This window comes from Dendrobates tinctorius, unplaced genomic scaffold (assembly GCF_039654945.1).
Source record: "Dendrobates tinctorius isolate UK_male_01 unplaced genomic scaffold, ASM3965494v1 ptg000183l, whole genome shotgun sequence".
Classification (NCBI taxonomy): domain Eukaryota; kingdom Metazoa; phylum Chordata; class Amphibia; order Anura; family Dendrobatidae; genus Dendrobates; species Dendrobates tinctorius.
This window is the reverse complement of record NW_027361850.1, coordinates 6,979,705-6,995,766: the sequence shown is the minus strand read 5'-3', so window position 1 is coordinate 6,995,766 and position 16,062 is coordinate 6,979,705. Positions and strand designations below refer to the sequence as shown.

Here is a 16,062-nt window from a genome sequence, read left to right as displayed (position 1 = left end):
GCTCTATTCATTCCCTACGGATCTGCTGAGCCCTACAGAGAAGGAATGGAGTGGTGGTCAGTAAACCTCACTGCGCTCTATTCATTCCCTATGGATCTGCTGAGCTCTACAGAGAAGGAATGGAGCAGTGGTCGGGAAACCTCACTGCGCTCTATTCATTCCCTATGGATCTGCTGAGCCCTACAGAGAAGGAATGGAGCGGTGGTCAGTAATCCACACTGCGCTCCATTCATTCCCTATGGATCTGCTGAGCCCTACAGAGAAGGAATGGAGCGGTGGTCGAGAAGGAATGGAATGATGGTCAGGAATCCGCACTGCGCTCTATTCATTCCCTATGGATCTGCTGAGCCCTACAGAGAAGGAATGGAGTGGTGGTCAGTAATCCGCACTGCGCTCTATTCATTCCCTATGGATCTGCTGAGCCCTACAGAGAAGGACTGGAGCGGTGGTCGAGAAGGAATGGAATGGTGGTCAGTAATCCGCACTGCGCTCTATTCATTCCCTATGGATCTGCTGAGCCCTACAGACGAGGAATGGAGCGGTGGTCGAGAAGGAATGGAATGGTGGTCAGGAATCCGCACTGCGCTCTATTCATTCCCTACGGATCTGCTGAGCCCTACAGAGAAGGAATGGAGTGGTGGTCAGTAAACCTCAATGCGCTCTATTCATTCCCTATGGATCTGCTGAGCTCTACAGAAAAGGAATGGAGCTGTGGTCGGGAAACCTCACTGCGCTCTATTCATTCCCTATGGATCTGCTGAGCCCTACAGAGAAGGAATGGAGCGGTGGTCAGTAATCCGCACTGCGCTCTATTCATTCCCTATGGATCTGCTGAGCCCTACACAGAAGGAATGGAGCGGTGGTCGAGAAGGAATGGAATGATGGTCAGGAATCCGCACTGCGCTCTATTCATTCCCTACGGATCTGCTGAGCCCTACAGAGGAGGAATGGAGCGGTGGTCGAGAAGGAATGGAGTGGTGGTCAGTAAACCTCACTGCGCTCTGTTCATTCCCTATAGATCTGCTGAGCTCTACAGAGAAGGAATGGAGTGGTGGTCGGGAATCCTCACTGCGCTCCATTCATTCCCTATGGATCTGCTGAGCCCTACAGAGAAGGAATGGAGTGGTGGTCAGTAATCCGCACTGCGCTCTATTCATTCCCTATGGATCTGCTGAGCCCTACAGAGAAGGAATGGAGCGGTGGTCGAGAAGGAATGGAATGATGGTCAGGAATCCGCACTGTGCTCTATTCATTCCCTATGGATCTGCTGAGCCCTACAGAGAAGGAATGGAGCGGTGGTCGAGAAGGAATGGAATGGTGGTCAGCAATCCGCACTGTGCTCTATTCATTCCCTATGGATCTGCTGAGTCCTACAGAGAAGGAATGGAGTGGTGGTCAGTAATCCTCACTGCGCTCTATTCATTCCCTATGGATCTGCTGAGCCCTACAGAGAAGGAATGGAGCGGTGGTCAGTAATCCGCACTGCGCTCTATTCATTCCCTATGGATCTGCTGAGTCCTACAGAGAAGGAATGGAGCGGTGGTCGAGAAGGAATGGAATGGTGGTCAGGAATCCTCACTGCGATCTATTCATTCCCTATGGATCTGCTGAGCCCTACAGAGAAGGAATGGAGTGGTGGTCAGTAATCCTCACTGCGCACTATTCATTCCCTATGGATCTGCTGAGCCCTACAGAGAAGGAATGGAGTGGTGGTCAGTAATCCTCACTGCGCTCTATTCATGCCCTATGGATCTGCTAAGCTCTACAGAGAAGGAATGGAGCGGTGGGTGGGAAACCTCACTGCGCCCTAATCATTCCCTATGGATCTGCTGAGCCCTACAGAGAAGGAATGGAGCGGTGGTCAGTAATCTGCACTGCGCTCTATTCATTCCCTATGGATCTGCTGAGCCCTACAGAGAAGGAATGGAGCGGTGGTCGAGAAGGAATGGAATGGTGGTCAGCAATCCGCACTGTGCTCTATTCATTCCCTATGGATCTGCTGAGCCCTACAGAGGAGGAATGGAGCGGTGGTCGAGAAGGAATGGAATGGTGGTCAGGAATCCGCACTGCGCTCTATTCATTCCCTACGGATCTGCTGAGCCCTACAGAGAAGGAATGGAGTGGTGGTCAGTAAACCTCACTGCGCTCTATTCATTCCCTATGGATCTGCTGAGCTCTACAGAGAAGGAATGGAGCGGTGGTCGGGAAACCTCACTGCGCTCTATTCATTCCCTATGGATCTGCTGAGCCCTACAGAGAAGGAATGGAGCGGTGGTCGAGAAGGAATGGAATGATGGTCAGGAATCCGCACTGCGCTCTATTCATTCCCTATGGATCAGCTGAGCCCTACAGAGAAGGAATGGAGTGGTGGTCAGTAATCCGCACTGCGCTCTATTCATTCCCTATGGATCTGCTGAGCCCTACAGAGAAGGAATGGAGCGGTGGTCGAGAAGGAATGGAATGGTGGTCAGTAATCCGCACTGCGCTCTATTCATTCCCTATGGATCTGCTGAGCCCTACAGACGAGGAATGGAGCGGTGGTCGAGAAGGAATGGAATGGTGGTCAGGAATCCGCACTGCGCTCTATTCATTCCCTACGGATCTGCTGAGCCCTACAGAGAAGGAATGGAGTGGTGGTCAGTAAACCTCACTGCGCTCTATTCATTCCATATGGATCTGCTGAGCTCTACAGAGAAGGAATGGAGCGGTGGTCGGGAAACCTCACTGCGCTCTATTCATTCCCTATGGATCTGCTTAGTCCTACAGAGAAGGAATGGAGCGGTGGTCAGTAATCCGCACTGCGCTCTATTCATTCCCTATGGATCTGCTGAGCCCTACAGAGAAGGAATGGAGCGGTGGTCGAGAAGGAATGGAATGGTGGTCAGCAATCCGCACTGCGCTCTATTCATTCCCTATGGATCTGCTGAGCCCTACAGAGGAGGAATGGAGTGGTGGTCGAGAAGGAATGGTAGTCAGGAATCCGCACTGCGCTCTATTCATTCCCTATGGATCTGCTGAGCCCTACAGAGGAGGAATGGAGCGGTGGTCAGTAAACCTCACTGCGCTCTGTTCATTCCCTATAGATCTGCTGAGCTCTACAGAGAAGGAATGGAGCGGTGGTCGGGAAACCTCACTGCGCTCTATTCATTCCCTATGGATCTGCTGAGCCCTACAGAGAAGGAATGGAGCGGTGGTCGAGAAGGAATGGAATGATGGTCAGGAATCCGCACTGCGCTCTATTCATTCCCTACGGATCTGCTGAGCCCTAGAGAAGGAATGGAGCGGTGGTCGGGAATCCGCACTGTGCTCCATTCATTCCCTATGGATCTGTTGAGCCCTATAGAGAAGAAATGGAGGGGTGGTCGAGAAGGAATGCAGCAGTGGTCAGGAATCCGCACTGCGCTCTATTCATTCCCTATGGATCTGCTGAGCCCTACAGAGAAGGAATGGAGTGGTGGTCGGGAATCCACACTGCGCTCCATTCATTCCCTATGGATCTGCTGAGCCCTATGCCACTTTTTCCGGAAACCCTATAGAGAACAGAGCGGTGGTCAGGGATTCGCACTGCCATTTTGTGGTTCCATGTAAGGCATGGTTCTCATTTGTCGGACCCCCATTGATTAGGAGGTTACCACCTCTCCAATGCATAGGTATACCTTGTATGCACTGGACCCCCATTAAGGGCTACAAATATTACCCATATAGCTGTAGGTCCCCGGGGTCTGCCCCAGTGGGCTGCTTGGCTGTGGGTGAGGGGGCAGTTGTTGGAGACCCCTGAGCCCAGTCTTGCTGCTGACAGTGTTGCCATGGAGGAATGCAGCCGTGCTCAGACGCTGACCCCAGGAATGTGGCCCCCGCGGAGGTTGGGGGGCTATCTGGCCGCCCATCTCCGTGTCAGCATCACTTTCATGTGTGCTACATGCGCAAGCGTTCCTCGGGCACGTAAACACGCGTGGGAACTCTCCCGCACACGTCCTCTGTTATCTCTCGGAATCGCTTCAGAGCTGATTCTTCCTCCAGTTTTTTATTTTTTTGTAACTGATTTTTCTGTCACCATCTTGTCCTCCGTCCAACCCCACAGCCCCTCACTCTGCCGCCATTTCCCCACTCCCTGCTCCCACAGGCTCTGCTATGCCCAGCGTCCACTCTCCGCCATTCCCCCCTGTGGAGGGGACACCCGGGACACTACTACCCAATCATTTACCCCATATTACCGCTGCCCTGTGCGCTACACCAGGACCTCGCCCTCGCCCCCCCGCTGTCTGCTCATTGGCTCAGACCGCCCTTCCATTGCTGATTGCAGCATTCCGATTGGCCAGAACGGGCCACAGAAGCGCTATATAAAAGACAAGGGAGGGAGCGCTCCAACTCAAATCGTGAGGGGGATACGGAGGGCTGTGTGTGATCGTGGCCGCTATACCGTGCGGGTGACTACAAGTGTACGGTCCGAGCTAGCAGACATGGGCAGCACCGAATCCAAGAGCCAGAGCGCCGACACCGCCGCCAGCAAGGCTGCGGACCAACAGGTGAGAAGATGCTCCTACATGGCGTGCTATGGGAGGCGGGTGGTCAGTGATCGGGCGACCCCGAGCTCCTGGGGATGGGTGGGCGCTCGGGCTGAGTCTCATTGCTTGGATGCCCCGCTGAGCCTTGTGGATCTGTAGGGGTGTGGTTAGTTTTCCAGCTGATCGGGTTCGATCGTCTTGAAGCTGGGGTCTTGCTGCACGAATGGGGGAGATGTCGGGCAATGCAAATTCTCACCCATATGTCTTATTTACCGCAGGAGAATGGTCACGTGAAGACGAACGGCGATACACTCCCGAAAACTAACGGGGATGCCGCCGCTGCCAACGGCGCTGCCGAGCCGGTCACCGAGGAGGCGGGCGCTGGAGAGACGATCGAGCAAGCTCCGCCAACTAACGGCGAGGCGAAGCCCGAGGAGCCCCCCGGAAAGGCGGCGAAGAAGAAGATCTTCTCCTTCAAGAAGAACCTCAAGCTGCCGTTCAGGAAGACCAAGAAGGAGGCGGCTGCTGCTGAGGCGCCCCCTGCTGGGGAAGAGGCGGCTGCCCCCAACACCGAAGAGGAGCCCGCCAAGCCTGTGGAGTCCACAAGTGAGAGCACCGAGCCCGCAGAGACCCCCGAGCCTGCAGCGCCCGCCGCCGAGGAAGCCGCGGAGCCCGCCGTTACCCCTCCAGAGCAGACCCCCCAGAGCGAAGCGTCCAGTACGGAGGCGCCCACCGAGCCCCAGGAGTAACCGGCCCCCAGAGACTGTACGCCGAGCCTGTCATTCACCACAGCCCTGGGTCCTGTGTGAGCCGCAGACCCTCCATGGTAATCATCACTGCCCTCATTAGGTGTTCCTCATGTCCTGCAGCTGAGGTGAACTGTCCGCCTGGCGCCCTCTGCCGGCCTCTGCCAGTCATGGGGCCGCAGCATATGTAGCGGGCCGGGCCCTGTGCGCAGGCCTCTCCTCAGGATGAGCCGAGTGCTCTGCTGTGACTGTCACTTGGGAGAGTGTGCATTTCTGTAAATACTTTTTTATGGTCTAGTTCTGTGGTGACTTTTCTAAATTCCTTCAGTTGTTATTTTATTTTTCATTGTGATATATTTTAAATAAATTTTAACCCCCTTTACCTTGAGCGTCGGTCATCTTATTTTACCATTGCCTTATACTTGCTGCATGGTAGTTGGGAGGACACTGGGGGGAGAGGAATGGATTTTTTTTTTTTTTTTTGGGCTGGGCTTGGCCACTACGGACTCCCACCATAATTACTTGCTCCCAAAACTGTTCTTAAAGTTGTCAAGGTCCCCACCCCATGTTTCTTGTACATGGCCCCCATCTAGGAGGTGCCCTGATCTACTCCACCCAATACCTAATCTGCCCCCTCTAGCAGATCTTCCTTCTCTTCCGTGGCACATAGGAACGCGGAACACAAGATGTATTGCATTTCCTGGGGTGAGGTGTGCAAGTGTCCCAATCTTGGATTGGGCTTTCTTTTTAAAATGTGTGGCCAAAATCGCTCACTCTTTGCCCAATACTGCCTTAAAGGGGTTGTCTACTTCTGCCCAACCTCAGCCACTTAAAACCTGTGACCATTCACCTCCTGCAGTGAGGCTATGAAGGCACAATTCCTAGCCGGTGTTAAAGGCCTCTGCAGCTCCATGTTTCCTCACCATGACCTGGTAGAGACTGCAGGCAGCCTGTGCCCTACAAGAGGTGACAAGCCACTGTTATGTAAATGGGGTCCTAAAGTGATCAATCTGTGGCTGTCCAGTAGTGAACAATCTTTCCTTTAAGGAAGAGTGTTCTGTGTATCACAACATAGCGTATTGAATGTTAACACCAAGCTGTAAACTCTCCTTCATGGGTAAGTGCTAAACGATTGTATATTCCTGCCAACAAGAGTCATTACCACCCTAGTGAGGTGACTGGCACAGGAACCACAAATGATGCTCCAGTTAACATGTTGGCCAATGTGTAACAACTACTGGATCAATGACAGGCCTGCCAAGTTTTTTTTTTTTTTTTAAAGTTGAGTTTTCCTTTACAATATCTTTAAACTTTGGTTCAAACTGATATGGCCCCAAATCTAATGGGCAAGTAGATGTGTACTGAAAGTTTTTAATAGGTGCTGAATCTATTTACTGGGCTCTAACTTACCAGGACAGTAGAGGTTCCCTTCTCAGTGGGACTGTGCATTCATCTTTATACATGGGTGTATATACCAACCACTAGTGTTGCCCCCCTCCCCCCTAGACTACAATGAAAATAAGTACACACATATGGCCACTTCACGTCATCTGCTCCTTTCTGTGCTGTCTGCCAATATATGGCTCCTTCAGCCATGACCACACCAGTCATAAATAACCTGTCCTTATAGTGCTGCTCTTCCATATGACCAGATACACTGCTTTAAGAGCCCCACAAAAGGGGGTGTAGGTTGGGAACCCTTGGGGTATAGTCATATGACTGCAATCCAGCTCTGTCGGTACTCAAACCCTCCCGTCCATATAATCTGGGCAGTGCCCAATCCTTCCGCTCCCATATCAAACCTTCATCTGACAATCTTGTGAGATCATGAAGACTGTCATGTCTTTGCTTCCAGGTTTGGAAGTGCCAGGTCAAGTAAACAACGGGATGTAGGCCTTGGATTCAGCTGTCCTCCAACTACATGGAGCCTGTAATTACAAGTCTTCAGCTTAAACATTAAGACAGTAGTGAGAGTTGAATTAACTCTTATAGGTAAGGTCTAAAACATCACATTCCATCAGCCAACCTTTCTTCCCACATTGTTGCATCAAAATGAATATAGGATAACTACATTTACCAGCCCCAAGCTGTGATCCAGAACTGGAAGGGTCAGACTACAGGTTCTCACAGTACTACATCTAATGCATTAGAAGAGATCCCCCTATAATAGACTCCAATAGCAGAAAACCAGCAATTGGGAAAGAAATTATCAACTTCATATAGAAAAACAAATACAATTATACTTGGTATATAAGCACAAGTTCTGGCATAGGCAAAAGAAATGATCACACCTGCATGGGGCAGACAAAGGGACGTAAAGGAAGGGAAAAAAACTGTTACATAACTGCAAATGAACCGATCAGAGCATCATGCAGCACTTGTTCTGACAAATAATACAAAAGACTCCCATAGTGGATGTCTCATTATACATACATGAATTTCATTTAAAAAAAAAAAAATGTCAAAACACAACCAAAATGTCAAAATCAACCACATAGATTTTAATGAAGGAAAAAAAAAACATTCAATGAAGAAAAATGTCAAGTGGGTGCAAAGTCGCAGAGGACCTAATTCTACAGGTCAAACATTCACTCATTCAAGGAAGGGTCAACACTTGAAAATGCAAACTAAAGTCCAGATCTATTCCCCTAGTATTACATGGCAATGTCACTCCCTACACCAGGTGAACACCTCTGGATTAAGTTAGGATTTTCTGGAGAGGCGGCTCTTCCTTGGATAAACATTTGGCCATAATCCTCCATGCTGTAGGTGAATTGTACATTGTGTGTAAATGTACAATGAGTGATACAAGAGGTTAGCAGATCTTGTGATAAGGCACCAAGGCTACGCTCACAGGCACAGTAATCACCACTTAGAACATCCAGCAGCTATTCATTGCCAAAAAAGTTGTGCATTTTTTCTGTAAAAAAAAAAAAAAATCCATTGGATCCGTTTTTTTAAAAATTTTTTTTAAGATGGACACAAAAAAAGTTGCGTTTCTGCAACTTTATCAAAAAATTGCTGCAGGATCCATTCTAACTTATTACAGAACATGTGAACACAGCCTAATAGGTACTGAAAAAACCCCACATACCCTCCGAGTGGTTATTATACCCCCCAGCTAATGTACATGGTGACTTCAAGGCTTGATTTGTCAGTGCTGGCACACTGGACTATGTTATAGTGTCATATACAAAAGCCATAACACTAGTTGCAGTAGTGAAATCTTCCCAGCTCATCCTGTGCAAAATGGATCACATATCAAAGTACTTGTAAACACATGCAGCTTTGCAATTTATCCTTTAAAAAAGTCTTCATTCTTGAGCACAGCAAGGAAATCCAACAATGGTTTGATTTAATGCTTCTTTTGGTCTACTGGCCACTTCTGCAGTGTAACAAAAAGGTGGCTGTTTCTTAGTCGAGGAGCACAGTCTTCACAAGCGCTCCAGTGCCATATACTTCTTTGACGCTGCAAAGGAAAGCTGCCTCTGGTTGTAGCATGCGAGACGCCACAGTTCAGACCAAACGATCAATCTTCAGAGGCGCATCAGACCCAGTTAGCCAGGATTTAGTAAGACCGTGTGCCCACAAAAGATAAGAACACCACCTCTAAAAGGGAACCTGCCAGCAGGATTGTGCTCTGTAACCCACAGACAGTGTCAGGTCGGCACCGTAATACGGATTACAATGATACCTGGGTGATGAAATCAGTCCTGCGGTTGTCATGTTTTGAGTTACAGATATGCTCATGCACCAGGGCGGTCAGTGGGGGTCTTCATGTGGTGCTCTGATTAGGGATTCATAATGCAGACTGCTGACAGGTCTCAGCTCCCTCACTGACCTGCCCCCTAGTTTACATAATGAATATTATATATATTAAAAAAATCCCCTTCTGCAGGGAGGGGCTGGCATCACCTGCACTGCAGCATGATCACAAGTATAACATGTATTTAATTATTTTCTTTGACGGTATACATATATATTAAAAAAAAAAAAAAAAGTCAGTTTGAACATGGCGCTGGCTGTGCCTGCACAGTAGCAGCTACCAGCGATCCAATAGCTGCCACAGTGCATGTGGCACCATCTTGCTAGGGGAAAAAAAAAATGCCTCCTCCAAGATGGCACCTCCGGAGTAGCACCTATTGGATCACTCATAGATGCTACTGCGCAGGTGTGGACAGCACCATCTTAGTGGAGACTTTTTTTTTCCCTCTAGCAACATGGCACCAGCGCAGTAGCATCTATCGGCGATCCGATAGATGCTGCTGCACAGGCGCCTCCATCTTGGAGGAGGCAATTCTTTTTTTCTCCAGCAAGATGGCGCCACCGGTGCTTGTGCAGTTGCAGCTATCTGATCACCAATAGCTCCTACTGCACAGGCGTGGCCAGCGCCATTTTCAAAATGATTATTTTTTTTTAATAAACTTATGGATGCCATTAAAAAATTAAATACACATTATAGATGCGATCATGCTGCAGCGCAGGCATAATATATATATATATATATATATATATATATATTATTCACTATGTAAAATAGGAGGCAGGTCAGTGAGCGATCAGTGACCTGTCAGCAGTCTGCATTATGAATACCTAAGCAGAGCACAACATGAACACTCCCACAGGCCGCCCTGCCCTCAAAACTGAAACCAAGGTATCATTGTAATCAGTATAACGGCGCCGACCTGACACTGTCTGTAGTTTACTGAGCACAATCCTGCTGACAGGTTCTCTTTAACATGATTTTATTTGCATTAGTATTTTTAAGCCAAAACTAGTTATTGAGTCAACACCTCAGAAGTGCAAATATTCCCACTCTGCATGCTCCTCATTTGAGCTTGTAACTGTTAATATAAAATACTGCTACGTACTGCAGCATGAACCAAGTAGTTCCAGAACACAGGCCAATTTGGGACAAAAAAACCCCAAAAACCAATTCGCTATTCGCCACTTTACCTTCACACGTTTAATCCTCTCCCACATTTTATGTAGCGATACCTCTACACATACAGTACTGACCCCTACAAAAGGTTCAGGATTTCACAGTGAAAAGGGGACATGGCGCCACTTCTGCCAGAACACGTCAATGCTCAGCACCGTGCCAGGAGCGATTCAGTAGTCTCCCAAATACACATCTGCTGATCGTTACACATGGGGTCTAGCGCTGACTAGCTTTAATGAGATTAACAGATCAGTGTGTTACCACTTATCATTGGAAAGGCAAAAGTCGCATCAGCAGAAACTCAAAATGGTGACAACCTCCATAGTTCACTGTGTGAAGAGAATCAGATGCTCATGGAACCAAAGAAAATCAGAGGAACTAATACACTTCAGCTCTATAGTTCATATAATTGATGCAAGCCATCATGTGCTAATTGATTGATACTTTAAGGCAGCGTTGATGTGATGCCTCCCTGAGCATCGGCAGTCTTTATTATTCCACTCCTTAAATATGAAGGGAAATGGTCTTTTCACCTGGGAATCTGCACACTTTTCCTGTAAAATAAAGCGATCGTGTAAAGGAGTAGTAAACACCACAGAGGTCTTCAGTATGGGAACACAGCCTAGGGCTTCATTCACACGTCATTCCATCAACACACAGACATATTATATTCTATGGGGCTATTCACATGTCCTATTCTGGTCTCTTTCACGTGAAAAAGGTTAGTAGGAAGAAACAAAAAAAGAAAATAGTGCCTTCCATTCTTCAGTGACTGCTAGGAGAAGCTTGGATAGGTTTTATCCAAGCGAAACTGAAAACAATTAAAATGAATGAAAATCTGATCCACCATACAGATAAAAAGAAAAAAAAAACAAAAACAAAAAACCCCGTCAATTTTATCTAAGAGCAAATTGAGACATCTATGACACCTGGTCTATGTATGGAATATGATGTACGGACTAGCTGCAGGTCTCCTGGCCACAACTTGACAGCTTCATAGGTATATAGGAGTATGTGGAGTCTACAATTAGTCCGTGCATTGTGGTCCTTACTCGGACTGCGATACACAGAAGTCTGAATTCATACACAAACATCCTTGTTTCATGGATTGCACATGGAAAGCGATGCAAGGATTGGCCACGGATGTACTGACCCGAACCAGTCTCAAAGGCATATACAAGCTGTTAAGTTTGAACTGCTCCTTTAAATCAAAGTTAAAGTACAAGACAGGAGTGTAAATCCTGCCTAATTGTCCATGTGGCACTTTAAACCTTGGTAGCTGTGGCTGCAGGTTGGCGCCATGTGCAGATCTGGATGTCCAAACTACGGTTACATATATACAGTAGAGTAAACTGGGTCACGGCCCAAAAGATATCTTTTGAGGCATAGTGACCAATGCAATTAGCTTTTCAGAAGACAGTAGAACCAGTTTAAACATAAAACTTACAAACAGGCAAAGTATATTCCCATTTCAACTGGGCATTTCAAGTATTTTTTTCTGAAATTCTTTGCTTTTAGCTATATCAATTCATGTGACTGTTATTCAGCATATATATCCTGTGACTTTCCTGGGGGGAATATGTCCAATTATCATACCAGCAAGAGGGACCATAGCAAATCATCAAATACATGTACAGTATATGTAACTCACTGCAGAAAAAAAAAAAAATTGCAAAAATATAATTTTATAATAGTTTTCTGTGAAAGCTCCTATGGAAAGCGGGAATGTAAGAGTACGCTGGTCTGCGGAATAATGTTTTATTACAAAGTTTCTCCACAACTTAGACATAAAAAAACTGAAAAAAAAAAAATATCATTAAATCAAAACCCAGTCACAAAAAATGTTATATAAACCCGCTGAACTCCATCTGTGCGCCCCTCCAGTCCCAGAGTAATATTACACGTAGAAACCCAAATAGCAACCCCTATGAGGTAAGAGATAACTGCTGAACCGGCTTTAAAATGGGATGATGTAGCAGCATTACTCCAACAGGACATCCCTGAAGAGTGATGGGAAGAGAGGCCTGCATGTCTCTGTCCCATTAGGATCATAAGCCCCAACTGGAAGACAGCTGGGTTTTCCCTCTCCCCCCATTGGAAACGAACTTGCTCTGCCAACGCATAAGAATAGAGAGTCTTCAACATCAGAGAGCAAACATTATGGTGCAGGACAACTGGCTGCAGACAAAGAATACAGCACCGGTGTACTCGAATTAATACTTTAAATCACAGGGTAAAATGAAAAAAAAAAAAAAAAAAAAAAAAACACCTTAAATCATCCGGCATCTCACATGGGAGAGCAGAGTTGGGGTAAAATAGAGTCACCCCAACAGAGAAAGCGGCATAGGAATTAATGCCTAGAAAGACATGAACAATCAGAAAGGCAAGCTTCATCTGGTTTAATTCCCTCCGTCCCCCAACCAAAGGGGTAGTAATAATTTAGTCCACGAGTCTGTTTTGCAAGAGTCACTGTACAAGGCATATATAAAAGTTAAGACCGCAAGGATCTCTTGGTCTTCAGATGCTTTTTTTCACCAGTCAGGATCAGGCCGTTTTGGTATCTTCTTTTACCCTGTGAAAATATTGAAGGAGAATTCATGAGTGTTCAGTTGGAATGTCTAAAAATTGGGCAAATATATAATTGAACATTAATGATTCCGGTTATAGCATTCTGCCGCGATGGCCAGCACTGGACCAATGGTGGGCAAGTTGCACTAGATTTTCTTACTGTAACCCAGCGCTGGCCATCAGAGGCCAGAGTGCTGTAACCGGAACATGTCAACCAAGGGCATCACTAGGCAGTTAGATTCGGAGCCTAAGCCCCAGATCAAAAGCATTTAGCATCAAACCTCCTGCCGGCACCCTCTTCTGGAGAAGCCTGACATCAGAGCTGCCTTTCCTAGCTTCTCTCATGCGCCTGGCGGGTCATGTACAATCACATCGATGTGACCGCTCCTGGATGCCATTGTTGCCACGCAGGAGAGGAGCCAATTGTGGCTGCTGCTTTTTTTGGGACACTGTAGAAACTACACCCCCCACCACCACCGAACACAGACTGCTACCTCAAGGGAAGAAGCCTCTTCTCTGCTGGCCACAGGATAGTCCTTATGAAAGGATGGGGGATACCAGTCCCCCTGCCCCCTAGCCAGCACTATTGCTTCTCACAGGCCATACAGCAAACCTTATACCTTCCCTCTCCTGCCTTTCCAGCACAGCTAATAGATGGCAAACAGGAGGGTGAAGGGGAAGCAGGCTGCTGCACATGGAGAAGTCAGTGAGGGTCCTGTGCTCACCCCCTGGATTTACAGGTATGACATGAGACTGAAGATGCATGATAAGCCGTGTGTATGGGTACGTGCATATGTTAAGTATTTGCTGCAGGCATTTCCACATCAAAAGTCTCTCTCAACAGGAAAAACATAAAAAAAAGCATGTTTTTACCACTTTTTTCCCTTACATTGGATAGGGTGAAAAACTGAAATTGACATGCTGCAGACATGAAACTGCATCAAATCTGCAAGGAAAAACTAAGCAGCGTGTACATGAGATTTCAGGATTCTTATTCCCTTTGGTGGAACTAGGGAATGCTGCCGTTTTGTGGCAAAGTGGTGTGAAAAAAAAAAAAGTGTAAAAAACTCAATACTTAAATATGCACATACTCAAAAGCAAAAATCAGACAGATCACGGGGCTGTAAGGGTCTCTGTAAAACCTTCTGCTTGTGCCTTTTGAGGTAGTCTATTATGGATTTTGACATGTGTTTAGGATCATTATCCATTTGTAGAAGCCATCCCCTTTTCAAATTCAGTCTTTTTAAAATCGGTGTTAGGATTACATAAAGAATTTGTTGAAATTTTATGGAATCCATTCTTCCCTCTACTAGAGTTGAGCGACTTTGGTCGGATCGGGTTTCGTGAAACCCGAATGAAACAAAATAAGTTTCAGATGAAACTCGTCCGACTAGAGCAAAACAAAGTCGGAGTTTCGTCCGAAACCCGACCCCAATGCAAGTCAATGGGAAATAAAAGTCGGACGAAACTCCGACTTTTTTTGCTCTAGTCGGACGAGTTTCATCTGAAACTTATTTTGTTTCATTCGGGTTTCACGAAACCCGATCCGACCAAAGTCGCTCAACTCTACCCTCTACCCATGAAATGTTACACGTGCCATTGCCTGCAGCACAACCCCAAAGCATGATTGATCCACCACCTCCATGCTTAATGGTTGGCAAGATGTTCTTTTCCTGAAATTCTGTGCCCTTTCTTTTCCACACATATCTTTGATCAGTGGGCAAAGAGTTCTATTTTAACTTCATTTGTCCATTGGACTTGATTCCAAAGTGCATCAGGCTTGTTTAGATGTTCTTTTGCATACTTTGGACACAATTTTATGGTGAGGACGCAGGAGATTTTCTTCTGATGATTCTTCCATAAAGGTCGCATTTGTGTAGGTGTCTCTGAAAAGTAGAACAATATACCACAATTCCAGTCTGCTAAATCTTTCTGAAGGTCTTTTGCAGTCAAGCGAGGATTCTGATTTGCCTCTCTAGCAGTCCTAGGAGCGGTCTTCCTTAAATTTTACTTGGTCTTCCAGACCATATCTTGATCTCCACTGTTGCTGTTAACTGCCATTTCTTATTTACATTTTGAACTGAGCAACGGGCAACTTGAAAACACTTTGCTTTCTACTTATAACCTTCTCCTGCTTTGTGGGTCACCAACATTTTCAGAGTGCTAGGCAGCTCCTTAAAAGAACCCATGGCTACTGTTTTTCGGTACAAGGTTAGAGGAGGTTTTTATAGAGCTGGGAAATTTGCATAATCTGTCCTAACGATGATAGGGAACAAGCCATAACCCTAACAGGCTAATTATGGTCTGAAACCTTGGTCAAAGTTATCGGAGTACACAAATCTCCAAGGATGCCCAAAGTTTAGCAATGGCCCATTTTCCTTTTAACAATTTTTAAAATGTAAAAAATTACACATACATATTATAAAAGGAAATGTTACAAAGGAAATGTGTCAGCTTTAACTTTAGCTCTTTTAGAGATCATTTCATCTTCAATTTGCTTAATTGTTCACAATGGCAGTCATTTTAACCAGAAGTGCCGAAACTTTTACATGCTACTTTATGAGAGCTTATTTTTTTTGCGGCATGTGTTGTATGTTTGAATAACACAGTTCATTTTACCACATAATGTACTAGAAAACATGAAAAAAAAAATTCCAATTTGAGTGAAATTGAGAAAAAAACCCAAAGCAATTCTGACATTGTTTTTATGAAGTACATTGTATGGTAAAAATGACATCAATATGATTCTGCTCATGTGATCAATTACAGTGATACCAAAACATGTTCAGTTTTCTTTTTTTCTTTAGTGGTGAAAAAAAAAAAAAATTCCTTTTGGCGGTCACCATTTTCAGAGACCATAAAATTTGTATTTGTTTGTTGATTTTGATTTTATTGGGGGGCAAAATTGGGATGATTGGAACTTTTTTTTCCCAATTACTTCTCACTGTATTTATTAGTCCCTTACAGGACTTGAACCTGAGTTCATCTGATTCCTTCTACTATACACAACAATCAGTGGCGCCGGTAAGCACTTCGATCTGGGCCCTGAATCATAAGTACACTGCCCTGGATCTCTACCTAGCTTTCTTTTTTTAAATTTGAATAAATTTTATTATCTGTACAGGTATGCATACAGTGTTTCCCTGACATAGCCCTGCATGGTGCGACGACCTTGGCAGCTACTCCTCCCGTTCCCTGGTCCTCTTCTTCAGTGCCAGCTACAGAAGAGGATATATCCGTTATCCATGTGCAGAGCAACGGCACAACATCAGTAAGGACTCTTTCAGAGGTCAGTGTGTCC

The 16,062-nt window shown here is 46.1% G+C and overlaps 2 protein-coding genes across 2 annotated transcripts in view; one reads left to right on the top strand and one right to left on the bottom strand.

Moving 5' to 3' along the window:
- Positions 1-4,351: 4,351 nt before the first annotated feature.
- Positions 4,352-5,633, top strand: MARCKSL1 (MARCKS like 1). Its single transcript, XM_073551984.1, has 2 exons — positions 4,352-4,526; positions 4,784-5,633. Exons 1-2 carry the CDS (start codon positions 4,461-4,463, stop codon positions 5,252-5,254), a joined length of 537 nt encoding a protein of 178 aa, XP_073408085.1. The 5' UTR covers positions 4,352-4,460; the 3' UTR covers positions 5,255-5,633.
- Positions 5,634-11,937: 6,304 nt separating this feature from the next.
- Positions 11,938-16,062, bottom strand: part of HDAC1 (histone deacetylase 1) — a 62,510-nt gene continuing 58,385 nt past the window's right edge. The window contains exon 14 of the mRNA XM_073551983.1: positions 11,938-12,765. Within this exon, the coding sequence (XP_073408084.1) occupies positions 12,738-12,765 (28 nt within the window). The 3' untranslated portion in view covers positions 11,938-12,737. The remainder of the gene's footprint in view (positions 12,766-16,062) is intronic.